Here is a 25,823-nt window from a genome sequence, read left to right on the forward strand (position 1 = left end):
TGCTGTCCTCTGTGGCCCCAAAGGGCCTGTCCCAGGTCTACATCCCAGTCCCGCAGGGAGCTAAGCCCTTCTCTAGATTGCCCTGCCTGAAAGCTAGGATCCCTGGGAAGTAAATGAGACTGACCTCTGCCTCCCCACCCTTGGGGGCTTCTGTAACCCCCGCCTTGACGACGGGGGTGGCAGGTTCAGTCCTCCGCACCCCAGCCTTTGCTTTAGGAGTCCCAGGGGGAAGGGTAGTCTCTGGAGGTGGCTTCGGCACCAGCTCAGCTTTAGCTGGGACTCCTGTCTTCTTTTCCTGGGCCCTGCTCGGGGTCCTGATGGGTTCAGAAGCCCTGAGGGGCTTGGCTTGGGGACTGGCCTTGGTAGGAAGGGGACAGGCCTTGGTGGGCAGGGGACTGGCCTTGGCAGGCGGGGGGCCTGATGGCTGGCCCAGCCCTGGTGGGCCTTTCTGCTTCGGAGGGGCTGTTCCAGCTGCACGGTGAGGGGCCCCTACAGGGGGCTGCTGTGAGGTGGGCAGGGTCAGTGGGGTCGGCTCTCCCAGGCTGCCCTCCAGCAGCCGCTTAGTTTGGCAGTTCAGACAGAGCCACTCGGTTTTCTGTAAGGAAACGAGAGAGGAAGGGTTTGATGAAAATCACAAAGACACTGAAGTACTCAAAGATTATTCCTGTGACTATTTCTGTAAACTTAAGGAGGAGAAAATCTCCCAAAGCATGACACTAAAGGCACGAGGAGAAAAAGACTGATAGGTTTGTTGCGCCCAAATGACAGATGCCCCATCCTTTAGATGCATATGTAGAGTTAAAAAGACAAACCCAAAGGAAGGGTCGCTTCCCATAGAGAGCTTTTCACTTGGCCTGAAAAGGAGGAGAACCTGTATGAGAGGGGAGGCTACAAAAGTAGCACAGTGTCTGGAGAAGAGGGGGCGCTGGGGACTCACCCCCAAGGTGTGAACAGCTTCTGGGAGGGGTGCAGAGTCTCCCAGGTGAAGAGCCCCCGCAGACCAGGAACAGCATCAGGCAAGGAGCACCTCCCAGAGGCACTGCCCCGCCCCAGCCTCCTAGCTCTCAGGCCTCAGATACCATCCTTCTCCACCCCCAAGTAAGGGATGTGCTGGGAGGGTGCAGGCTTGTAGGGCCAGGGGAGACTGTCTCAGGGAAGCCCTGCTTGGGGGTGGGGGATGGAGCTGAGCAGTCCCCTCTGTTCACACCCCCCAGCCCAAGTCACCTTGTATTAGGCCAGCAAAGATGCCCAGGTGAAAGCATCCTCCTGCTCTCCCGGCCTCTGGGCTGTTCTTCCGACGGGAACTGTGTGTCCCAGCCCTTGGGCCAGGGGCCCTGCTTCCTCCAGAGTTGGGCTGGGATCAAATCCTCAACCATCAGTCCACCAGTTTCAGGATTACCCTCTCTGTGTCAGTCTAAGTGCTGGGGACTGGAAACATAGCCATGACTAAGACGGACACACAGGCTGGCATGCAGCCTTCTTGGAACCCAGAGCCCCAAAGAGGTCATTCTGAGTATGACATGGGTATCAATGGTGAATTTCCCAGAACACCAGAAACCAAGTCTAACCCCCCAGGTCCCACTGTCTGCACAGGGCGAGGGTCGAGCATCCCAAGCCCTGAGTGGGTGATTTCTGTAGCAGGTCAGAAGCTGGAAGGAGCATGTCTCCCAGGAGCCTCCTCCAGAGTCAGGGCTCCTCCTTGGCAAGACTTGAGGCCCTTTCCTGGCCCACGAGGGAGGGTTGGGCAGGGAATGAGAGTAACAGCACACACCTGTGCCTGCTCTTGTCCCAGGGATGCAGAGCTTCGGCACCCCTACTGTCCTACTGTTGCACATCGGGGTGCCAAGACACTCAGGCTCCCACCAGCAGCTTGACCACTAGGACGGGGCATCAGGGGAACCAGAGGACACAGAACCACAAGGTCAAAGAGCCAGGGACAGGGTAAAGAGGTGGCCCTTGGCCCTCACCAGCCCAAAGTGGGTCAGCATCCTCAGCATCCTTACCTCACACACTGCCCCTGGGCCCAAGTCAGACCCTAGCCTACCTGGCAGAGCCTTGGAAGCATGGTACCTCCAGGATGCCTGCCCTCAGCCTGGCATCCACAGGCCACCATGGCAAGTGCCATATCAATGATTCTTACCTGATTTCCTGCCCACAAAGCTACACACCACATCTCTGCCCTGAGCCCCAGCAAAGGCCAGGTCATGCAGGTGGCAGGGCCTTGGTGTTGACTGAGGGATAGGTCTGCTCCACAAGCTTGTTACTCAGGGCCTTGAGACCGCTTCCCTGAGACTGGAGCTCCAACTCTGCCTGGAGGCCCAATTCCACACACAGGTCCTGAGCAGAGGGGCTCAGCTATGGAGGGGGACCCTTCAGAGGTCCTGTGGGTACTCACCCTGTTCCTTGTAGGGCCTGGCTCTAGCACCACTGCTGACTCCCCTGGACCTTATCTGATGCTCTGTGTATCCCCCATACAAACTTCTATGAAGCAATGGGTGCTGGCCACTTGCTGGGCTTTGGGCTCACTTGGTGCCTAGGGAGAGTGCTGGATGGGCTGAGCCAGGAATCCCAACCACGTTCCCACAGCATCACCTGAGGTCACAGTGCAACTCCCTCCATGTCAGAGAGGACTGTAAGGTGGCAAAATGATCCTAGAGAAGTGGGAGGGGTGTCAGCAAAGGCCCAGAGAGAGTTCTGGAAATGAGTGAACAGCCCCTTCCCTAGCCCCAGGATCAACATGATGGGGTTAGGATCTGGGCCTAGATAGGGGGCTGGCCCAAGGCAACACTACCCTGACTCCACCTTGGGTCCATGCACACAGCCATCCAGGTTAGGCCTCTGAAGGTTCTGTCATCTGCTTTGGCTCACCTTGCTGGCTTGGCAAACCTCCGACCTCCACCTCTGGCCTGCAGACCCCACCCCAGAAGTAACAGTCCAAATGAAGCAAGGGCACCTTAGAAGGGTGGCCTGGATGGAGGCGACAGACCTAATGCCAAGAGCTCAGAGGCAGCCCCTGCAGTGGCCTGCTTACCTGAGCCCAAAGGCCCAGCCCTCAGCAGAGCATGTCAACTGTGGTCATATGCTCCCCGGGGTTTCGTTCCTTCCCACGCTTACTCACAGAGGCAGCCAGGCTGCAGAAGGGGCTGCCCAGCTGGCCCTCTTGCTCCTGGCTCTGCTATAGCAGGCAGTGAGGGAAGGAGGGAGGGAGGGAGGACAGGCAGGAGGAGGCATGTGAGGTAAGAGCTAAAAATAAACAGCTGACCTGGCTGCTGGAGGCCCTTTCCCAGCCCTCTGGGGGTGGTGGGAGAAGGGTACAGGGCATTGGGGCCACTAGAGGTGGAGCCAGGGGAGACCTGGCCAAGGATGGGGATGGGATGGGAGGCAGGCTGTGCCTGGGGGCTGGAATGCAGCTGCAAACTGAGGCCCTGACTCCTTTATTCACGTTGCTCTCATCTCTGCCCCTCACTTCATGCCCCCACCCCCACTCTGCTCCTTCATTCCCTGTTCATGCATTCCCTCTCCCCCTTTAGTGTTTACCCCCCTCATTCAATCATTCACTTGCACATTCTCTCTCATACTCTCCCTCATCCAGCCCCAGCCCTTGGGGAGCTGCTGCTCACTTGCCCCTTTTTCTATCCCCTTTGGCAAGTAGGCAGGGGATGATCTGGAACCTGGGGATGGACATGGGAGGCTCTGATAACCATTTCTGCCTTGCCTCCCTCTGTCCAGTTCTTTTCTGGGGGTAGAAAGGTAGGAACCCCCCAAGAGCTATCGCCACCTAATAACGGTGGGAGGCGTAGATGTGCATACCTTCAGATGGAGCTAGGCGGGTTCAGGGCGAGGCAGGGGAAGTGAGTTATCTGAGAGAGTTGGTAGGGTACCCCACAGGCAGGTGAGAACTGTTAACTTCCGGAATCACTGGCTGCTGTACCTCATGGGCCAGGAGAGCCCAGTGAGGCTGCATTGGAAGCTGGGCATCCTCCCTGCACTGTCTGACACATCCTGAATGACCCTGCAGAACACGGTCTCTCTGCATGTGGAGCTGGCCTAGGTGTCCGTCTGGTTACAGCGACACTGGACTGGCTGCCTAGCCCAACATACCCCCAGCTATTGCCAGACCAGGGGCAGTGGATGAAAACTCCTAAGAAAAGGATGCCCAGAGGTTAAAAATAAAAGAGCCCAAGACTTGCACACTGGACCACAGGCATGGCCATCGCTGGTGCTGCTGTTCCTCTCCTGACTCTTGCCCTGCTCTTCCCTGTCCGAAGACATGCGTAGGCTCCCCTTTTTGGGACCTCTGCCTCCGATAAGAGGAATCCTCCCTGATATCCCCAACGTTTGCCTTTATGGTTGGGCTGTGCTCTCCTCATGCTCCAGCACCAAATGTGTCCATTCCCTGTGGCCATCCTTCATGAGACGAGGATCTTGCACTGGCCACGGGGTCAATTCATACCCAGGTAGTAGGGGCTGGTGGGGACTCTTTCTTTCCTGTACAGAGACCCTCTTTTAGGACACTCTGGTTCCAATCTCCTGGCTCAAGGGCTGACTGTGTGTTGGACCTTGCACAAGTATCTGAAGTATGGCATCTCACCTGGTTCTCACAGAAACCTAAGAGGGAGAACTATGGCACCCATTCCACAAGGGAAGAAACAGGTCTCCCTGAGATCACTACCCCACAGGCAGATTGAGGCAGGTCTAGAGCAGAGGCAGCCCCAACCCCAAATAGGCCCAGCCCGTCCCACACATCACAGGTGCCAGGCCCTTTGCCCAGGGAGGCCTGACTTCTCAAGGCCACGGCTGGTATTTTGGCAATTATAATAAGATAAGAAACGGGCAGTGTTACTATAACAACTCCAACTCCACTAATTTCTTCACAAACTCTATTTTGAACTGAAAGTCAATTAAAAGTTAAGCCAGAGGGTACTATTATCTTTCAAAAAGATAAATAGGTAAAAAATTTGGAATCAACAACTGTTAATCATGAAATGACTCACATTTTATAGCACTATGGTTAATTTTTCAGAGAAAATTTCAAAGGGAAAAGGGATCCAGTCTTATTGCCTCCTCCATTGTATGCTCTGGACTCCCTCTTGAGAAAGAAGGTAAAAAGGTTTTTACAGCTCAGAGAGTTGGGGTAATTCCCACCCTGGCAGCCCAGACAGGTGGCTCCAGCCACAGGTGGAGCCACAGCAGGTCTAACAGGCCTGGGGTGGGGAGCTGGCCCTCCCTCAGGCCCCCAGCCTGCATGCAGACATGCCTCATGCTGTGCACAGAGACAGCCAGATGGAGAGAGACAGCCAAGGTAGACCTACCCCTCCACCTCCCTCCCAAGGCAGGATGTGTCTGGGCCACCTGCTGAAAACTCAGAAGCCTCTTATCAAGAACACACAGGGAAACACAAAATTGCTCTAAATGCCAAGTGGCCACTCACTGAGATGGGAGCAAAGATGGCCCATGGCCTGGTTAAGAGCCTCAGCTGGGAAGGGCAGGGGAGGGGGACACAGCAAGCACCAGCCCTTCCCCACCAGCCTCTTGCAAGACCCAAGGCAGGCAGAGCCGGAAGAAAGTTCTGATCATTGTCTGGGTAAGGGAGGACAAGGGGCCGTGGAAGTAGGGCCATGGCTGCAAGGATGGAAAGAAGAGGCCAGGGTCTAGTGCCAGTGGGAAGGCAGAGCCAGCAGGGCTTGGTTCATGGAGTGGATGCTGAGGTGAGAGAGAGGGAGCTGAGGATGACCCCAGGCTCCCAGCTTGCACCTCTGATGGATGATGGTGGCACAGTCTCATGGTGGGAACCACGGGAGGGGGCATGATGGCTGCCCATCCACACTTTCCCCACGAGCAGCCACAGGCCCTCTGGGGATAGCAGCATTAACAACAAGAGCCATGAGGAGAAAGGAGTCAGAGAAGCTGGGCCACCTTCTGACTGCTATTAGGAGCAGGAGGCAGGGAAGCAGAAGCTGAGGGTAGGGAAGATCTAGGACCAGGACGCCCAGCAGCTTTGCCATCAGGCCCAAGGAACCCACAGATCCTGTGGAGGCAAGGGTGGCCCTGGCCAAAGAGGTGGCAGTGGGGCAGGACATAGAGACAGCAGGACATGGAGGGATTGGGGCAAGGGGCAATGCTAGCTACCGAGGGGCAGAAGCTCCAGGGGCCAGGAAGGCAACAACCAAGCCTCTAATGAGGGGCTGAGATCAGAATCCAGAACGCTCACCCAGAGTAAGCATGTGACTGAGACACTCCTGTTTGGGCAGAATCAGCACTTCCCCTGGCCTGGCCCACAGGGCACTGAAAGGAACTGTCAGGAACATGTATACTCCTGGACAGAGACAGTTTTCCCTTCCTCTCTGTACATCCTGCTTAATGAGTAAATGTGGGCCCGGAGGTCCCTCAGGGACAAGGGTCCTCCAGGCTGGGCCAGCACAGCAGTCCAACAGGGCTCAGCTGTCAGGCTGCCCCACCCGGCAGTGGTTGTGTGTGCCTGGCTCTGGACTGGAGCTCCTCTGGCCCTGTGGTGACCCCTTGGTGCCCCCTCACCTCTCTGGGCAGCCAGGCCAGCCATCCTCCAGCGAGCCACTGGACCTAGGGCTTGGGGAGGTGGCAGTGAGGACCTGGAAGGCATCACATGAGGCATCACATGAGGAGGTCACTCGTCTTGCTCAGGCCGCCCCTCCCTATATGTTGGAAAATAGGGCCTGTGGCGGCTAAAGTAGTCTTCCTTATCACAGTTGGCTGTTCCCATGGAGGCCTGGCCCAAGGCAAGTCACAACAAGGTGCCACAGAGACCATGACTCCTCCTCTGTTGTCTCTGGGCCAGCGGTGGTCTGCACTCCACACTCCTCTGCCCAACCATCAGTCACATATGGCTTAGCCCAGGGGCCCCAAGACTCAGGTGGCTACTGCATGCAGGAGGAGTGGGCTTGGCTTGACATCTCCTGATATGACACAGCTGGGGACACATCCACCTGCCAAGATGAGCCAATCATAGACCACAAGGGCACACATGGAAGGGGACACACCCAGCTATGGGCAAGGCAGCCAAGGTAGGGTTCACATGGATGGCCCTGGGCAGGGCAGAGTAGGTGAGGGCAGGAACAGGAGCAGCCTTCCGGCCCAGGTTCATCCTGCTCTGCCAGGGTACCTCTGCACCTTCTGAACCTCCCAGGCTGGGATCCAAGCTTCAAGAGAACACCAGGCCTCCTGCTCCCTTCCACCCAGCTCTGCACAGGGCCCAGAACCCTCCTGTGAAAGAGGGACTGCAGAGAGACAGGCCCCAACCCCAGCACTCCCTCAAACTTCCCTCTGGGTAAGAAGAGCATCTCTGAGCATCCCCACAAACAGCCCCAAGGAGGGCTACGCCCTGCCACAGGAAAATATGTGGACCAAAGACTGTGGCTTTGACAAGCAGGTATTAATACCCACGACCTCAGATGAGGGGATGAAGGGAGGACACTGCCTGGCTGGGCTGCCCTGCTGTAAAGAAAGCCTTCTGCCCTGCCCTGGGCATGGGGGCACAGCCCCCTGCCTAACAGCCTTTCAACCCCTGTGAGAGTCACAGACTGAGGGCAGGGTATGACTTCAGGTTCTTCCTGCATGTGCAGTGGGGGTTGGCATCATCCATCAGGGCCATGCCCATGATAGCCAGGAATGGGGAGGCTGATTCAGTGCCTCCTGAACCTGGCTACCTCTGGGACCAGTCTCAGGGCACTGGTCAGCCGGTCAGAGGCAGCGGGCACCATTATTCTGTCCACTGTGCCAGTTAATTCTCTGAGTGGTAGGACAGGTCGGGGGCAGGGACAGGTAAGGGAGCATAGACCCTCTGCAGCTGTGTAGGGGCAGCCCTGTGACTGCTACAGATCCAGATTTCTACAGTCCTTTATGGTTCCCATGCCCCCCATCACCCCAGGCCTTGGCCCCTCACCAAGGCCCAAGGGAACATGCTTGGTCCAGCTCTCTTACCTCCACCAGGTGGGGCGTCGGGTTGAAGCCACACAGGTTGCACACCTGGAGTTTGCAGGTGGTGCAGGTGTTATAGTTGGCGGGGCCCTTGCTGCCCACGTTGAGCTCAGCTTGGCACAGTGGGCAGGTGGCCCTTTCCTTCGGCATGGTCTTTGGCTTGGCAGCAGCCTTAACCACTGCCTGGTGTTCTGCTCTGCCATGCTTTGGACTGGTTGTTCCCCCAGTTCTTGCCAGGGCTCCAGGCCCTGATCCAGGACCTGTTTTGGCTCCAGGTGCTGGCCCAGACCCAGGCCCTGAGCCTGGAGGTCTTGGGCCAGCCTGCTTGCTGGCATCGCTGAAGACGATCTTGGGTGGCCCCTTGCTGGGGGCAGGCTGGCCCTGGGGGTCGGCTTCAGGCTGCACAGACATGAGGGTGCTCGCCTGGGTCAGCAGCGATGCACCAAGGCCAAAGAGCTTCCCAGTGAGGCCCTCCTGGGTCTGCTCAGCAGCACTAGGCCCAGAGGGCGCTGTGGTGGCACTTTTGACCGGGGCCTCTCCTCCAGGTGGCCTGGGCTCAGCTGTGAAAGGCTTGATGGGGAGAGGGGGCTGAGGAGACACCCTCCCCACCTCCGGAGGGGCAGCTGCTTGGGCAGGCCCCGGCACTGAGGTGGCCCTGGCTGTATCAGCCTGGCGGGGGCCAGGCTGTGGTCCCCCTGGGCCCCGTGATCTCTCTTGCTCTGGCTTCCCCAGGGGCTGTTTGGCTGGGGAGTGGACCGGAGACAGGGCTGGGGAGTGCAGCTGCTGCTGGCTCTTGGAGCGAGGCGCAGTGGTCATGTCCATCCCTAGAGCTCTCTGCATCTGGCAGTTCAGACAGAGCCACTCCTTCACCTGAGGAGGAAGCATCATGGTCATCAGGGTGGTCAGGACTGGGGGTGCCCATGGTCCAGGTCATTGCAGCCCACAGCAGCCAGGGCCAGCTCCTAGCACAGGCAGGGGCACCAAGCCCGGCTCCGATGTTTCTGGGCTGCCAGGAGGTGGGCTGAGGGACAGATAGCACTGCCCTGCCCTCTAGGAGCTGCCAGGTGCGTGGAGCTGAGCAGAGGCAGTCACACACTCCCCACACCCAACTACCAACACACTGCCTGCCAGACTGCCTGCCAGGGTCCTCCCCACGCCACTGGCTGTACCTCAGACCTGCGTACGTACATCATCCATCTCACATCCCACCTCACCAATCCATGCTCCCATCCTCCTGGTTGGATGATCCCAAGAGCCTCCAACTGGTCACTTTCTTTCCCCTGCTGCCCCCTTCAGGCTGTTTCCACACAGCAGCCAGAGTGACCTTTTAAAATATAAACCAGGAGGGAAAACATGGCCCTAGAACAGTGCCTGGTATGCAATAGGTACTCAATAAAAACTTGCAGAATGAATAAGGAAGTGAAGAGTAATAGGTGCGAGAGGGAGGCATAGAAAATAAAAAGAAACCATGATTCCTGTCCTAGAGGAGCTTAGAGTCTAGCTGAGGAGACAAGATATAAATGAGCAATCTTGGGAGCAAAAGAAGTGAGGGCAAAGTAATGCAATGTAAGTGACATAAGTAGAATAAAAAAGCCTTTTGCCGGGCTTCCCTGGTGGCGCAGTGGTTGACAGTCTGCCTGCCGATGCAGGGGACACGGGTTCGTGCCCCAGTCCGGGAGGATCCCACATGCGCGGAGCGGCTGGGCCCGTGAGCCATGGCCTCTGAGCCTGCGCTCCGCAGCAGGAGAGGCCACAACAGTGAGAGGCCTGTGTACTGCAAAAAAAAAAAAAAAAAAAAATAGCCTTTTGCTTTCTTAAGGAAGAAATTGTGTGTGTGTGTGTGTGTGTGTGTGTATGTGTGTGTGTGTGGTTCGCGGGCCTCTCACTGTTGTGGATCCAGCTCTGCCTTAAGTCTACCCTCGGACTTCCAGTTACATGAGCCAATATCATCTTCCTCCAAAAATCCACATACAAATCAGAGAATGTCATTTACAGGCTCAAACCCGTCTAGTGGATTACCACCACACTTAACCATGGGAACTCTTTACTGTGACCCATGAGGCCCCCGATTTACCCCAGCCTATGCCTCTCTCTGGCCTCCTTTTCTGCCCTCTCCCCTTTGCTGTCTCACCCCAGACGCACCGGACCTCCTGTTCTGCCAAGTGGTCCTCTGAGCTCTCTTCTGTAACCAGGGCCTTTGCACTCACTCTTCCCTCTGCCCCCGGGTGCTGCTATAGCTATGCAGGTCTCAACCGAGTATCACTTCACCAACAGGGCCCTCCTTGGCCACACAATCGAAAATACCTGGGACTTCTCTAGTGGTCCAGTGGTTAAGACTCCATGCTCCCAGTGCAGGACGCCCAGGTTCGATCCCTGGTCAGGGAACTAGATCCTGCATGCTGCAACTAAAGAGCCCACATGCCACAACTAAAGATCCCGCACGTGGCAACGAAGATCCCGCATGCTGCAACTAAGACCCAGTGCAGCCAAATAAATAAATACATAAATAAATATTTTTTTAAAAAAGAAAGAAAGAAATACCTTCGAAGCACTCTGTAGGTAATCACCCAGTTTATTCTCTTCACAGTACTTATTCTTTCCCAAAGCTTCTGCTACTTTGTCCCTTTGGGTGTCTCCTGTATCCTTGCCCCACCCATGAACTCTTGTTTAGGTGGTCTTGGGACAGTGCACAGTGTGTGACACAGAGCAGGGATCACTCCAGAAATGCTTGCTGTGGGATTAATCCTGACAACCTATTAATAGGGGCATAGCTCTTGCAAGGCAGCAGCCATGAGAATGGAGATTCAGCATCCCATGAGGAGGCTTCTCCTCAACCAGAAAGGCAGAGGCCAAGTCTGCTCATCTATGGTTGAACAGCCAGAGTCTTTGAAAGCACCACAGTGGCCCAGTTGCCAGGGAAAGGTCCAGTCTGGTCCCTGGGGCACAAAGCTCCTCTGCCTACCCTCAGGGGTGCCTCCAGCCCTGCTCTCTGCCCTGAGCTCACAGGGCTGTGCTGCTGCCGCTGTGGCTGACTTGCCACAGTTTGGGAGCCTGGGCTTGGCTGTCTTGCCCAGTAGCCCAAGAGCAGCATCCAAGGAGTGGGGAGAAGACTGCACTTTGATGAGTACCCCCTGGCACCCCGCACCACGCAGGGCATGTTCGCAGGCATTCTTGCATTTTATCTTCACAGTAGAGAAAACCAAGGTCTAGTATGATTTAGCCACCAGCTCTCATAGTAACCCAGCTTGGAAGTGGCACTACTGACAAGACTGGCCCTGTCAGCCCTGCCCAGCTCCTGAGCTGCAGGCTGCAGCCTGCGGCCTTTTGCATGTCTGCCGCTTCTGCAGACCGCTTAGCCTCACGCAAGTCAAGTCACGGGTCTAGAAATTGCCCCTGCGAAACTCAAAGACCAAGCCTGGCTCTAGAAACCATAAGAACAGTGATGCCGCAGCACTGGGGAGTGAAGCCATCCCCCAAGCCCAGAACTGTTAACTCATCTAGATGCTTTGAAGACCCAAGGCAGTTTTGTCTACCTTTGGACAAAGAAAGCTACAGAGGAAACAATCTGTGTCCCCAGGACTCAGCCCAAAGACTCCTTTAGAAAAGTCATTTTTGGCGAGGGTGATGGAGGTTCACTCCCATCAAAAGCGGGAGCTCCCAGGGGCAAGCTGTTTTGGCTCACCCTCAGAGGGACCCTGGGAGATGATTACCCTCTTGAGGGGAGGCCTAGGTCCTGGCCCAGGACGGCAGCCACAAACTCAGTTCCTGTGGTGGGTGCGCAGCCCACACTGGAGGTCAGCATGCCCTGAGGTGGGACTTCCCAAGAAGAGGAATCTGAGAGGTAAGGCTCTTTCTCCTGGGACTTCAGGGTGACCCTCCTTTGGGTTCTGGATAGGGTTGAACAAGGGCCTGTGCTAAAACTCCTGCACTCACCACCAGAACCTTCCCTTACCCACCCCGCATCACCCAGGCTGTCACAGGCGTCTCACCTAAAATAGAACCTCTCCAAGAAACATCTAAAACGCCCCTCAGTGACTCATCTCCCAGATGGGTGTAGCTATTTCTATCCAGCCTCTGCCAGACAGCAGGAGCCTTGACCGTGCCCTCCCCCAACCCCTCCCATGCTCAGGCCCAGGCAGATAGGGCCAGCACACAAGGCCACCCAAGGAGAAAGCTGGCTGGGGGATCTCTCTGAACCCAGCAAGACTTCCCTCTCTGCCTCCCCCGGTGGAACTTCAGAAGCTTGCTGGGAGGGGCTCATCCTCAGCCTCTTCCTCCCTACTCCAAGGTCCTCACCCTGTGTTAGGGGGACGGAGGCTGTCCACTGGGTAGGGAGGGAGATGCCTGTGCACCACCAACCCACCTGCCCACCTAGGCTGGGTATACATGACCAGGCCTGGGGCAGCTCCCCTGGCTCTGGAACCAACAACAGCGAGAGTCTTCATCGGCTAGACACAGTGTCTGCGGCTCCTGGGTACCCTCCTAGCTGGCTGCCCACCAGAATCAGATGGCATGGCCTTCTACCAGTGTGACAGGGAACCTCTCTTAGAGTCTTGTTATCCAATATCTCCATAAGCTCTTGGCCCATGGCCAGGAGGTGGGCAGGTCACAGACTTCATGTCCCAAGACCCAGAGATGGAGCTAAGGGGACTTCCCAGGGCTACTCTGAGGTAGATGGTTCTGCCTGACATCAGCTTTGGTCAAGCTGATCCTTCTTGCCAGCAAGGGGACCCACTGTGCCATCTCAGAGGCATAGCTGCCCCTGCACCCAGCCCAGTGGGGGTCTGAGCAGCAGTGGGGATGGGAAGGCTCAGTGTGGTGTGCAGCCAAGAGCTGGTCCGCAGATGGGGGAAGCAGAAGCTACAGGAACATGGTTTCCCATAGGGAGCCAGTGCCTGCTCTGCCAGGAGCCGGCCAGAGATTCAAAAAAGCAGGCCTTGTGGGTTCCTGGCTCTGAAGGGACTTTCTCCCCGAGAAGAGCCTTTCTCAGCTGCTCCCTTACTTGCACTGTTCAATCACAGAAGGGCAGTAAGGCAGTGCAGCCCACCAAGGATCCAGAGGCCTGGGACCAGGCTGCGGGCTCTGTGAACCACACGTCTGCATGGCCTCTCCCTGCAGCTCCCTCCACTGGGCTCTGGGGCAGGAAGGGGAATGGGGAAACTTTTGGGGAGTGGCTTCTACATCTTTCCCACAGGGGCACTGGTGGCACTGCACCTGCCACCCTGCGTCTCAGCCCCAAAGGGTGGGATCTAGCCTCCCATGTCATATTTGGCCCCAAAGGATGCTGCCCAGGGAACTTGCTTCTGCTCCTGGGTGGGGCCTGCCGCAATGTCACCTCCATGGCTACCAGGAAGCTCTGAGGGACCCCAGCAGTAACAGGTTCTCTTTCCACCATCCCCTCCCACATCCCCACCAGCAAGGAAGGAGGGTGGCAGATGTCACTTAGCCTGCTTTCCTGCAGAGAGCAGCGGCTTGCCTCCGAGCCCAGCCCCGCCTGGGAGAGCGGGCATGCAGGGTGTCAGATCACTGCACTGACATCATGCCTGATGCTGCATCCACTCTTTTTTCCATTTTGGTACAAGTTGAAACATCACAGGAGCAGCTTATAAATGAGCCTTCCCTGCCGGTGCCAAGTCTAGAGATTCCTAGGAGGGCCCCACTGGCCAGTGTGACCTCATGCTCTTCCTGGGCTGTGAGTCACTCGCCAGGCCTCGACAGGAGGAGGCACATAGCCCACTGTGGGCTGGGAAGAAGGGTGGGCCTGTGCCCTTGCACTGCCCCTAGCATTGGACACATCACCTGCCTCATTCAGCATCTAGCTGCCCCAAGTCTGCCACCAATCTGCTTTGCCTGTCAACTGGTTGACCTCAGGTTTAGGGGCAGGTACCACAGGGTCCCATAGAGCAGGGCACATTGATCCAGAACTGGATCAGCCAGGCCTGGCTCACTGGGGAGGCCTGTGCCAATCTCATCAAGTCAGGTCCCTGAGGGGGACCCTGGGAATCTGCCCAGCATCTGAGGCCAGGATTTGGGTCGTGGAGGCAGAACCCAATTGCTGCTTGGGGCTGGAAGGCCTCACTAGCCTGGAGCTCCATGAAAGGGAGAGAATCTATCCCCTTGCTGATCCTCCTCCACCTCCCGATATCCCTCAACTCCCCCCTCGATGCTACCCCAGACAGCCTCCCCTCCTTACCAGGCCTGTCCACTGTGCCCTATAAAATCTCCTGTCCAGGACCGAGCCAACTCCCTTACACCCCATCCCCATACTCCTCTTGGACCCCAGACGACCTCTCTAGGAGAAGCTGCACTCCCTGGATATCAGAATGTGGCAATGCCTCACCTTCTCTTTAAACTCCCTAGGGCCCTCAGGGCTCAGCCTTTGGCTTCCCCATCCTGTTTCCCTCCTGGCTCCTGCTGCCTTCCAGGTCCCCTCATCATGTCCTCTAGTCTCAGAAGTTCTTGGCCCTGGCCTCCCAGGCTTCCACTGCACTGACTCCCACAGTCACTGCAGATGGCAGCCACCCGCTAACCCACCTGACACCTCTATCCCTCAGCCTCACCCTCAAACTTACCCTTACCCAAAACTGTCTCTCCTCCAAAACTACCCCTGTGCCTGTCCTCCTCCAGCCTCCAGGTCATCTCCTAGGCCTCCCCACTGCAGCGGGCTTGGGGTCTTGTGGAGACTTCCCCAACCAAGCCTCTGCTTTCTGTTCATCCATGGGCCCTCTGCTTTCACATCCCTTCCTACCCAGCTGAATCTATGGTCTGCTGATCCTGTCACACTCTGCTCAATGTCTGTGTTCTCTTGATCTGTGTCTGCTCCAGAAGTAGATCCAGCTGCATACCTTTTTCTCCAGGCCTACACCTGAACAGCTGAATGGGTACCAGGCAAAGGGGCTCCACTGTAAATTAACTTATGTCCTAGCTTCTCCCGGGCCCCCCCAGCTGCCTGGTTAGCTCAGTCCATCTCTCCAGTTAGCTTTTCTCCACAAAGGCTGGTTCAATTTCTCCATTCCCATCCCTGCCTGTCATCTTCCCCTGCCTTCTGGATCAAATGATGGCCCTGCTTCCAGTGTCTCAAAAAGGAGCCACATAATAGGATGCCTCCTCCACACTCAGGATCTAGACCTGCCTTTTTGGGGGCCCCACTCTTTCAATCATGCCCCATCTCCCACATGCCTAGGCATCCCTTTCCTCTTGGAGCTCAGACAGCACCACTGTCTCCTGCTTTTCAGAAACCCTCTCCTGCCTGCCTGCACACCTTCCCTAGTTACTGTCCGGGCTCTCTCCTCTCCTTCTCAGCCAAGCTACTCGAGAGCTGACCACATGGATGAAGCTCAAAAAACACTGTGCTGAGTGAGAAAGGACTTACACAAAAGAGTGCATTCTGTATGATTCCATTTATATGAAGTTATGGAATAGGCAAAACTCATCTATGGTAGATAAAAAATCAAAGCAGCAGTTGTCCCTGGAGGAGGGATGAGGATGGACAGGGATGGGGCCTGAAGGGACTTTCTGTGGTGACGGGGATGTTGTCTGTCTTGACTGGAGGGGCTTTGGGTGACACAGGTGCATGCTTTTGTCAAAACTCACTGAATGGTACATTTAAGCTTTGTACATTTCATTCTATATAAATTTTACCTTAAAAAAACCCCTTAAATACTGATCTCTAACTAATGAGAGGCTTACTGAAGTGTTTAGTGGGAAGTATACTGATGTCAGTATATGGCTGTGAATCCCCAAGGTCTCCAGTCCTGACCTGCCTGCACGCCAGGGTCTTAGATTTGTCACCTACTGCACTCCACTTGGGTGCTCACAGACAACTCCAACTTGACATGACCCAAACAGAAGAATTCTCCATCTCCATTTCCTACCCCCATGTCCACTACATTTCCATAATCTGTCTGTTTAGCCTCCAAAATACACCAGGAATCTGTCACGGTTCCCCCCACCCCATGACCATCTCTACCCCAGCCCCAGCCTGCCCCTATAGGCTATTCTCCACACAGCAGCCAGAGTGTGGGGTGTGTGTGTCTGTGTGCTATTGTTGTATACATATACATCTATGAAGGGGAGTAAAACAAACATAACATAAAATGTGCCATTTTAGTCATTTTAAAGTATAGATTCAGTGGCATTAATTACATATATGATGTTGTGCAACCATTACCATGATCTATTTCCAAAAAGATGTTTTAAAATGCATACCTTACCTTCCCACTGCCATCATCCAAAACCCCTGACATCACATCTGGAGCCCCCAGCAGGATCTGCCTGCCCTCTGGACCTGGCTTGCTCCCCGGCCCTCACATGGGCCATATACTTCCCCTCAGGCCTCCCCTGCCTCCACCTGTCTCTGGTCCAGCATCAGTCTAACATCTGCAGTCTAACCTCCCCTACTTGTAGAAGTCCCCAAGAGTCTTGTCACAGCATCACAGCAAGTCCCACCAGCCCTCCTCCTGGTCCTCCACAACCCTGACCCCCAGGTGCGGCTGTGTGTTTGCGGGCGTGGTTACTGGTGAATGAGCTGCCTCTCGCTCTGGCCCGGAGGCTCCCCAGGGCTGAGCAACACATCTGCTGCAGCTCTGCCTGAATCTCCAGTGTTGAAGACAGTTCCTGGTTTATATATGGACTCAAAAAGCATTTGTGGAGGGAAGAAAGGATGAGAAGAAGGGAGAGGGCCACCCTCTGACTGAGTAGATACAAGCGGGCCTGCTCAAGCCAAAGTTTGAGCTAACAGACAGTAGAAACGGCAGAACCAACAGGTGACCAGCCAGCAACTGGCTACTTTATGGAGCTTTCCTCCTCTGCCTCTTCCTGCCACTGGACCCCATGCCTCTCCCCCTCTTGTCCCTTCTCCCTGCTTCTACTTTATTTCTCTCTTTCTACCCTTTTCACTCCATTCTTTTTCATGCTGTTTTCTTTTGCCCTCACATACAAAATCATGTGTTTTAGGAATAAAATTCTGTATTTTCTGTTCTGATTTAATTTTACGTTCATTCTTAGATAACTTTACAGCCCCCTTTCATAGCTAAAAGTTAAGTGCCATGCCTGACGGCCACAGCTATAAAAAACTCCCACTCCTGAACAGCCACCTCTTCCGCCTGCTCCCAGTGGCTCTGGCCTCCACCCCGGAGTGGCCCAAGCAAGGCGGCCAAGGGGCCTAGTTCCTGGGAGCAGGGACTGACAGCATGGCTGGCTGCCCAGGGCTGGCTGAAGCTTGGGGGGCATTTCCCTACTGACTCAAGAGATTGTTTGGGTCAAAGTGGCTACTGCCAGGCAAACCACCCAAGGACTAGATGTACAGAGGGGAGAAAGGCCTCCCAAAGGGCCCACCACCTGGAGATCCATTTCCTCTTTGTTTGGAGGTGGAGAGGGGAAGGCTGGGCCCAGGAAGGAGGAGGACACCTCTGCCTCTCCTCAGCTCACCGTTGATCCATGTCCTTCTAACACCTGCTCCTCTTTCCTCAGTGGCTCAGGCAGCAGTGTGGCCAGGAGGTAGCAGAGGGAAGGGGGCAAGGCTGGTGGCTGCAGCAGAGGGATCTGTGCTGCACTCACAGCACCACCCCCGGGACAGCTGGTGGCCCAGCCCTCACCGGAAAAGAGTGGGATGCAGGCAGGAGAGGAAGAGGCTTGTGGCCACTGCATCTCTCCCTCCCTTCTCCACACCACCCACCCTGGTAAATGCCTAAGCCCAAGGCTTGCCAATGGGGTGGGAATGGGGGAGGGCACAGTAGCTTGGTCTTGGCTTCGTCTCAGCAAAGTCTAGACCTTGGAACGGGCGAAGAAAGACCATGATCACTCTTCAGCAGTTTTCTTAGAGGGGCTTATAAGCAATTCTGACTAGAGCAAGGGAGGTTGAAGGCACATGGGCTGCCTGGACCTGGAAGGCTGGGGATAAGGTGGCAGCTCTGCTGCTACCCACAGGGGTAGAGGGTGGGCCTCCCACGTGCAGGCTACAGCCTCACTTTAGGTGCTGCTCTGAGAGGATTCTGCTGATCCGATCGGGAAGCACAGGCGTGCAGTCAGCCCTGCCTCTGCACAGCACTCATTCCTGTGATGCTGTTGCTAGCGTGAAGACAGACTCCACTGAAGGAGTTCCAGGCCAGGATGTGCTGCTGGGGCTGCTCTGAGCAGGGCAAGGAGGCCCCTGAGGGGGCTGACAGAGACAGGCCATGCCTGCCCCCAGCCATGGCTTGTCCTCTCCAGGAGCTCACTCCCACCCCGCTGTCCACCCCAACCTTACCTTTCCCCTCCACTCAGCTGGCTCATGGCCACACCCGTCTCCTTCCCCCAGCTATCAGAACAGGTGGCTCTGTCCCAGAGGAGAAAGGGGTGGCAGGCCTGAATGCTGAGTTACCGAAGAGCAGACAGGTGGGCTAATGTGGCATGGAGCAGGCTTGGGGCATTGGCAAAGCCACTGAGGCTGGTCCCTGGACCCTGCTTCTCCTTAAACATTCGGGAGGTTTAAGGTACTTGTGTAAGAACCCACATCCAGGGAGAGAAGAAAACAGTCTTCCTGTCTTTTCCCCATCACTGGGCAGTGACTTGGCTTAAATGCTAACACTTCTGGCTTCCTGGTCAGTGCATCCTCACAGGGAGGGTCTTTTGTGGGTGGTGAGAAATGTTCTGACCCCACAAGGAAACCCCCAGTCTTTTGCCATGGTTTCAAACAGGTTAAATTATTTACCTGCCCTGAGCAACCAGGGCTGGAGATCTCCAGGAAAAAACAGCCTCCACCATGAAGAGTGGCCAGGATAGCCCTGCTTGCTATGAACCATCCTCAGCCTAAGCAAAAATGGACTATGAATAAGGAGAATGGGGATGGGAGTCCTTGGGGTAAAACTGGAGACCTACCTACTGGTTCTGGGTCCCCAGCTCCCTTGCTCCAGAATGAATCAGAATAAACGAAGACTTGGTCTCCTCATCTGTAAACAGAGGGTGCTCTGAGTTGCTCCTTGACTTCCATGAAGTCTTAATGTGCTCCAGGCACCCAGACCCCCAGAAAAGTGCATAGGCAGGCATCTTCCTCTCAAGGCATCACAGCCTTGACAGCCAACCAACCTGGGCACGGGCAGGACAGAAAGTGCCATATCTGTGTGAGTGTGGTACCCATCCAGCAGCCCCTGGGTCCACTGGCCAGAAAGCTGGGGTTCCAGATCTCAGACACTATTCTGGCCACATGGGGCTGACCTGTATGTGATCCTCATCTCCAGACCTGGTGTGCTGTTTCCACAGGACCCAGCTAAAGTAATAAGACCCTGACAGATGCCATGAGACAGAAAAACCAAAACTCTGAGTTCCAGTGACCATTGGCCCAGCAGTGCCAGTCTCTTCCCTCCTTTCTATTCCTTTGTCCTCACATAGCCATTCAGCACAACAGTTCTATCACATTCCTAATCTGTGCTGCAACTTGAGTTACCAACCAGCCCCTGATTCTCTTCTTGTGACACACATGATAAAAGGTTCATTTTCCATGGTCTCATTTCCAAAGATCAAAGAGCAGATTCATTAGTGGTCTGAGAGGCATGAAACCCTCCAAGTCACTTGTGTGGTGGAAAGCTGAGGAGCAATGCATCCTGCTCACATGCCCTGATGAGGCTTCAGTGACCTTCAAGGCAGGATGCAGGACCCAGACTACCTCAGCATTATCACAGTAGCAGTTTCAGGCACAAGCTCGCACCCCCAGACAGGACCCCAATTAAGCTGCCCAGTGGCCAGTGTCTGTAGTGCATCTGTGCTGGGACTGGCAGTCCCCCCACCCCTTTCCACCCTAGCTGGGCTCCTCCTAGGAAGTGAGAAATCAAAAAAGGAAGTGAGTACTGGAGCTGAAATTCCTGGAAAAGGTCACTCTGCCTGAGCCCCTGCCACCTACACCAGCCTGACTTCAGAACCCGCCCTTTGCGCTGCCCAGAACCTCAGGCCAGGCAGAAGCCTAGCCCAGGACACCAGGGTAACCCCACAGACAGCCTTGTTGGCTGATGAACATCATGTTTGAAGGGCCAGAACAGATGTGGTTTGACCAAGGTGGATCTATCAGCAGGTATGTGGGCAAAACTTGCAAATGTGCTTTCTCGTTACGTGGAAGCACGACCAGGGAAGTGAACCTGCTTTTAGTGAAGTGACAAAGGGCAACTGCTCTGATGCAAGAACTAGGCTCTGCCAGCCCCTCAGGAAAATGGGCCAAGGGTTCTCTTCCTTGACAGGAACACCACTGAAAGCCAACTGTGAAGAAGAAAAGTTTCTGCTTGGAGACCATGGCAGAAAAGGGCATCCACCAGGCGAGAACCTGGAGAATCGTCAGCATTTCCCAAACTGAATGCCATGGAACAGCAGCCCCTAATGTTCAGTGAAAGCAAGTCTGGGAAAGGCCACCAGCAACAGCCCTGTCTTGGAGCTCCTGCATGTATATGCCTTGAAGGACCTGGTCCGGAGGACCGCTCTTCACCAAACACTGTGAATCTGCAGTAAGTTGGAGGCCCCTTTCCTCCTGGCCCTGAGCCCCGGCTTCCTCCCAGCACAATGAGGCAGATGGACCGAGTGTCGCCAAGGTCCTCCCACTCTGCTGTTTTTCCAGGCACAGCCAAAGGCTGGTTCCCCTCCCACCTCACCAAAGGTCCTAGGCTGGGGGAATTTGTTGTGTGGGAAGGACTGAGATGCCCACCAAGCAACTGGTGTCATCGTGTGTGGCTCTCCCTTGATCTCCGCCTACCCCACCCAGAGTCGTTCGGGTCCTGCCACTCTAGTGAGCATCTCTGGAGGCTGGAACCTGGGGGGCAGGGCCAGCACAAGAGGGGAATCCCCACAGAAGCCTCTCTCATCCCTGCCTGCCAAGCCTCCCTGCTCCTGTGAGGCTGGGTGCTTCTGGCTTCTCGCTAGCAGAAACACCCAGGTGAGCTTCCCTGGCCTTAACCACACTGTTCTAAATACTGAGGAGCAACACTTACCTAACTGATCGGTGCAGGGATGCGCTGTTTCTAATCACGGATGTAATAATCACGAGTGTGCACGCCTCCTCAGAAAGCCCCCACACTCCAGGAGCAACTGCAAACGCACTGAATCATCTCCCCACACCGGCAGCTCCTTCCTCGGAATCTCACACTTACCTCTCGCAAAGCACACGTCCCACACCCACAGCACCTCATATCACAAATAGACCCCGACCTGTGAACAATTATTCTCACTCATCCCCCCACCCATGTGGTCCAAACGGCTCCTGCTGCTGATAATCCCAGCTGCGGCCATGCAGTCACCACTCTCCATCCGGCCCAAGGGCAGAGCCCTGGGGAGACTACCAGAGACTTCTGTGGGTTACCACGGAGGAGAGGGAGGAAGCTGACAAACCCACTCATTGCAAAGGCATGGCCCCACCCCAGCTAGTATATTGGGGTACCCAGCCTCCATGGCACCAAAGAGAGGCTCAGGGGCTTGGCTGAGCATCCCACAGCAACTCAAGGCATCCCAACACAGCAAGGGTGGGGCTGGGAACCCAAGGTCCTCTGGGGGAGAACGCAGGCCAATCTCACGGAAATGGCCTTGCAGTGGCCTCTTGGTGAGTGTAGGACACTGTCTCCATGTGGATGCTTGGCCCCCAGTCTGGGCCTCTACTTTACCCCAAGGTTGTTTCTTGGGATGGGTCGCTGCTCCGCCCCATCAGGCCCCAGCTTACTGGAACAGAAGCCCAGAGGAGGCGGTTCCTGAAGCCCAGGTAGGAGGCAGTTTCCTGTCTCCCTTAACACCTTGCTCCTCTCACTGGCATCCCTCTCCAAGACCCACTCTCAGGGAGAGAGGCTGGCCGACGGCCAGGGAGACTTGCCTCCCTTTGGGACCTGCAGCTGCTCATGGCCCTCTCCAAATGAGCATCCACTGGGAAAAGTTGTCCATAAGACTGTCGTTGGCCCTCCCTAAGGCCATTTTTCCAGGTCAAACTTGGACCAGGTAAGAAAGCGTCTTCTACTCAGGACTGAGCCCAAGCTTTCAGTAGGTGCAGGAATCCCTCAGGACATCTGGGGCCAGGACTTGTTCTCTGCTACCACATCTGGGAGCCAGAATACAAGCCCTGGGAAGATGCAGAAGCTGATGGCCAAGGGAAATGGCCAGGAAAAGAGAGCTGGTGAAAAGGGGAACCGGGGAGGCCTGGAAAGACAGGTGGGGTGGAGGAAGCCGGCGCAGAGCTGATTACCTGGGTGAGGTGAGGGTTGGGGTTGAACCCACACTGGTTGCAGACCTTGTTGTGACACTGGGTGCAGGTGTTGAAGTTTGGCTGGCTGGGGGTTGACGTGAGATCCGAGGTCTTACATATGGGACACAGCGTGCTGCTGGGAAGGGGGGCGATCTGGGGGACGGAGTAGGGTGATGTGGGGGTGCTGCCTCTGTCCGGTGACACAGAGGGGGACCGCCCTGATCTCTGCGTCCTGCCGTCTACCTTCAGCGTCCGGCGGGGGCCATCAGCCTCCTGGCCTGCTGGGCCCTGTGCCCTCGTCTCCTGGGGGCTCTCACGGCTGGGAGCAGGCACAGAAGGCTGCTTTGGGGTTGGGGAAGCTGCTCTCTGGCTACCCAGGGGCTCCTTGGGGTCCAGTCTCCTGGAAACGCTGAAATGACATTAAAAATGACGATGTTAGAGATATACCTTAGAGAAGTGCCCTGCAGAGGTCTCCACCAACCTAGGTGACTCTTCCAAGCCCCGTCGCCACCCTCCTCTGCTGCCCAGTGGCATCATCATAGCCCCCACTGGCCGAGTGCTGACTGACAAGTGTCCCCCGACTTGAACCCTCAGCACCAGGCCATGTGATCGGCTCATGAGTGTCCCCTCTTACATCCCACTAAAGTGCAGAGTCTGATTCAGTAGGTCTGGGATGAAGTTTGCACTTTTAAGAATCTCTAAGGTACTCCAATAAAGCTGTTAAAAAAAAAAAAAGAATCTCTAAGGTGATGCCTTTACTATAGTCTGCACACTACACTTTGAAAACCAAGGTTCTAAACTTATACATTAGTAACACCTAGGCTGATTTTAAAATTTCTGACTCTCAGACTGCACCCCAGACAAATTACATCAAAATCTGTGGGGACAGGACCCTGGCATTAGTATTTTTTTTCCTCCCTAAGTGATTTCAACATGCACCTAGTTTAGAGCTACTTCCCTGGCAGGTCTGTTACATTCTGGCTTGTCCACTTCAGAGGCCAACCCCTGGCAGTTGGAGGTGAGGGTGGGGAGGCACTCCAATGCCCAGTTAATGCCAGCAGGGACAATGGAGCCTTCCTTCTGGCAGTCTTCCAGCAGGTCTAATGCCAGACCAAGTCCATCAACATGGATGAAGTGTTACCTTTCTGCTAGTGCAAGGCACGGTGGGACCAGAGTTCTAGGATCCAGACCTTGAGGAACCATCGAGGGGGGTTGGGGTCAATATGCATGACCCCAACCTCCATCCAACATGGCCCTGCTGCAGCAGAGCCAGCAGAGTTGAGTAGTTCAATGAAGTAGAAGGCAAACCATCAGGCTAAACTCAATGCCCTATATTCCTTCTCATTTGACCCAATTTCAGTTCATTTCTGCCAGTTTTCCAATTTGAAAAAAGCCAAGCACAAAAAGCCCAAAGCAATGCTTCATATTGCTTCCCTGAAATTCGACACTTGCTTCAGTCTGTATTCATTTGGGTGGATACTGGCACCCAGGCGACAGGGCAGCCTGGCTGAGAGCCACTGCAGAGGCCCAGCCATAGCCATCTGTGGAGCATCCTGGCCTGGCCCCTTCAGCCCCAGTGTTCCTGGTCCTTGTAGGGTCTGACTAATAGGAGGGGATTCTAAGTTTGCTGCCTTTATATGAAGACCATCTGCTTGCCAAAAAATTTCAGGAGCCAACTGTAGGATGTCTTAGGATAAGCTATTTCAGAGGGGAGATGAGGAGCCCCCCTGGTGAGGCCCACTTCAAGACACTCTGCAGTCCTTCTTCCCTTCCGAGGAACTGCTGGGGAAGAGACACACCCTTGGTCTAATAAAGACTCTTCCAGGAAAAAGAAACACTGTTGAATGTCCATCAACCAACAACAGAATACACCCATCCATCCAGTCTCACAGACCTGCCACTTTCTTCTTCCGTGGGATAACCACAGTCTGAGTCTACCCCCTCTGAGCGAGCCACCTTTGCCATCAGCTATGAAGCCCAGTGTGGTGGTGGCTGCAGCCATCTCTGGCCCACACTTAGAACCTGGGCTCTAGGGTCTTTCAGTAGACTAATTTCTAGGAATTGTAAAGAAATAATCCCACTTGGTTAAATTCATAATTTCATTATTTACTTAAATTATTTGGGGCTAGAATTTAAAGGCAGTCCCTGAAAGCCAATCAGAAATGGGTTTCTCTGGTGGTCCAGTGGTTAAGACTCCGCGCTCCCAATGCAGGGGGCCTGGGTTTGATCCCTGGTCAGGGAACTAGATCCCACATGCAGCAACGAAGATCCTGCGTGACGCAACTAAGACCTGGCACAGCCAAATACATTTTTTTTTTTAAATTTTTTAAAAGCTAATCAGAAGCTACGAAGAGCCCTTTATAACATGTGAAGAGACTGTAGCCCCTTCTCAGGCTGTGCAAGGTCAGTGGTTTCTCCTGAGAAACTTAGCAATTTCTACTGTGTTTGTTTTGCATGAGGTGTGACAGGCAATCTTCCGTGTACACAGTGACTTCTTACTTCAGTGTTGCATCACAGTGTAGTCTTTCTGGGGACGTTTTACGTGACACTTAGGGATCCAAATTCAAGTTAACTTTCAACTCAGCTGTGGTGACAGTGAATAAACAAACAATGCCCCCTGCACCCAGCAAAGTCTGCACTGGAAGGGCAACGCTCCCTGCACAGAGGCCTGATGTGTGTTCACACATCACACAGCGACTGGCAATCACAATACACACCCATGAGCCCTTCACTCTCCTGTCTCCTGGATGATTCCTCACACCTCTCCTTGATCTGCAAGCCGCCAGCATGTCCCTCCCTCTCCTCGCTGTCACTGAGACTTGCTCACCATCTCGCAGGGAAAGTGGGAGCCACTGGAGGGGAATTTGTACATCTAAGGCCTCTCGGCATCTGTCCCGCTGTGTTTGCCTGTCTCCTGTTCCCAAGGCCCACTTCTCACCTTCACAAATTCTCCCCTCTCCTTCACCGTCCACATTTACCTCTCTATTTGGATGATTTCATTGGTCATACAAACATGTGTCTCCCATCTTGAAAAAGAAAAAAGAACTTTGGCCCACTTTCCCCCTCAGCTACTGCCTCATTTCTCTGCTGCTCTTTACAGCAAAACTGCTTGAAAGAGTGGTCTCCACTCACAGCCTCCAGCCCCTCTCCTCCTTTCCTCTCAACCAATACAGCCTGGCTTTTGCCCATCCTTCCACAGAAATCGCTCAGGTGACAGTCACCAGTGGCCTCCACATCATCAAATCTGACAGTCGCTTCTCAGTTCCTCCTCCCACCTGATCATCCCTTGACCAGCAGCGGAACTTGACAGTGCTCAGCATTCCATTCTTCCTGAAATAAGCTCTCCACTGGCCTCTCGGAACACCACCCTCTCCTGGGCGACCTCCTCCCTCCTGGCCATACCTTCCCAAGCTCTTCTGCAAGTTCTTCCTCTTGTCCCAAACCAGGGACCCCACTTCCTACATTGCAGGGACTTAGCTTTTGTCCACACAAGCATTTCACAAATGTACACAAACCCCTGAGGCTCAAGACCCACCCAGACTCAAGGCTTTAACTCCCACTCCCCACTGATAACTACAAATGTGTGTCTGGCCCAGACTCCTCCCCTAAGCTCCTCCCTTGGCTCACTGCCAACCCTACATCTTCACTGAGATGTCTTACAGGCACCTCAGACTTGCTGTGTCCAAGC

The 25,823-nt window shown here is 54.9% G+C and overlaps 1 protein-coding gene across 2 annotated transcripts in view; it reads right to left on the reverse strand.

Annotated features, from left to right (window-relative positions):
* The window catches only part of BSN (bassoon presynaptic cytomatrix protein), a 92,968-nt gene that overhangs the window by 20,285 nt on the left and 46,860 nt on the right, over window positions 1–25,823 (reverse strand). The window contains exons 2-5 of one of the 2 annotated variants that reach the window (XM_067044169.1): window positions 22,379–22,544; window positions 22,136–22,288; window positions 7,957–8,823; window positions 125–595 (exon numbers count right to left, since the gene is read on the reverse strand). In XM_067044169.1, the coding sequence (XP_066900270.1) occupies window positions 125–595; window positions 7,957–8,823; window positions 22,136–22,288; window positions 22,379–22,544 (1,657 nt within the window). Of the gene's footprint in view, window positions 1–124; window positions 596–7,956; window positions 8,824–22,135; window positions 22,545–25,823 lie in introns of both variants that reach the window. The other variant, XM_059076085.2, reaches the window with a different exon arrangement.

This window comes from Kogia breviceps, chromosome 10 (assembly GCF_026419965.1).
Source record: "Kogia breviceps isolate mKogBre1 chromosome 10, mKogBre1 haplotype 1, whole genome shotgun sequence".
Lineage (NCBI taxonomy): Eukaryota > Metazoa > Chordata > Mammalia > Artiodactyla > Physeteridae > Kogia > Kogia breviceps.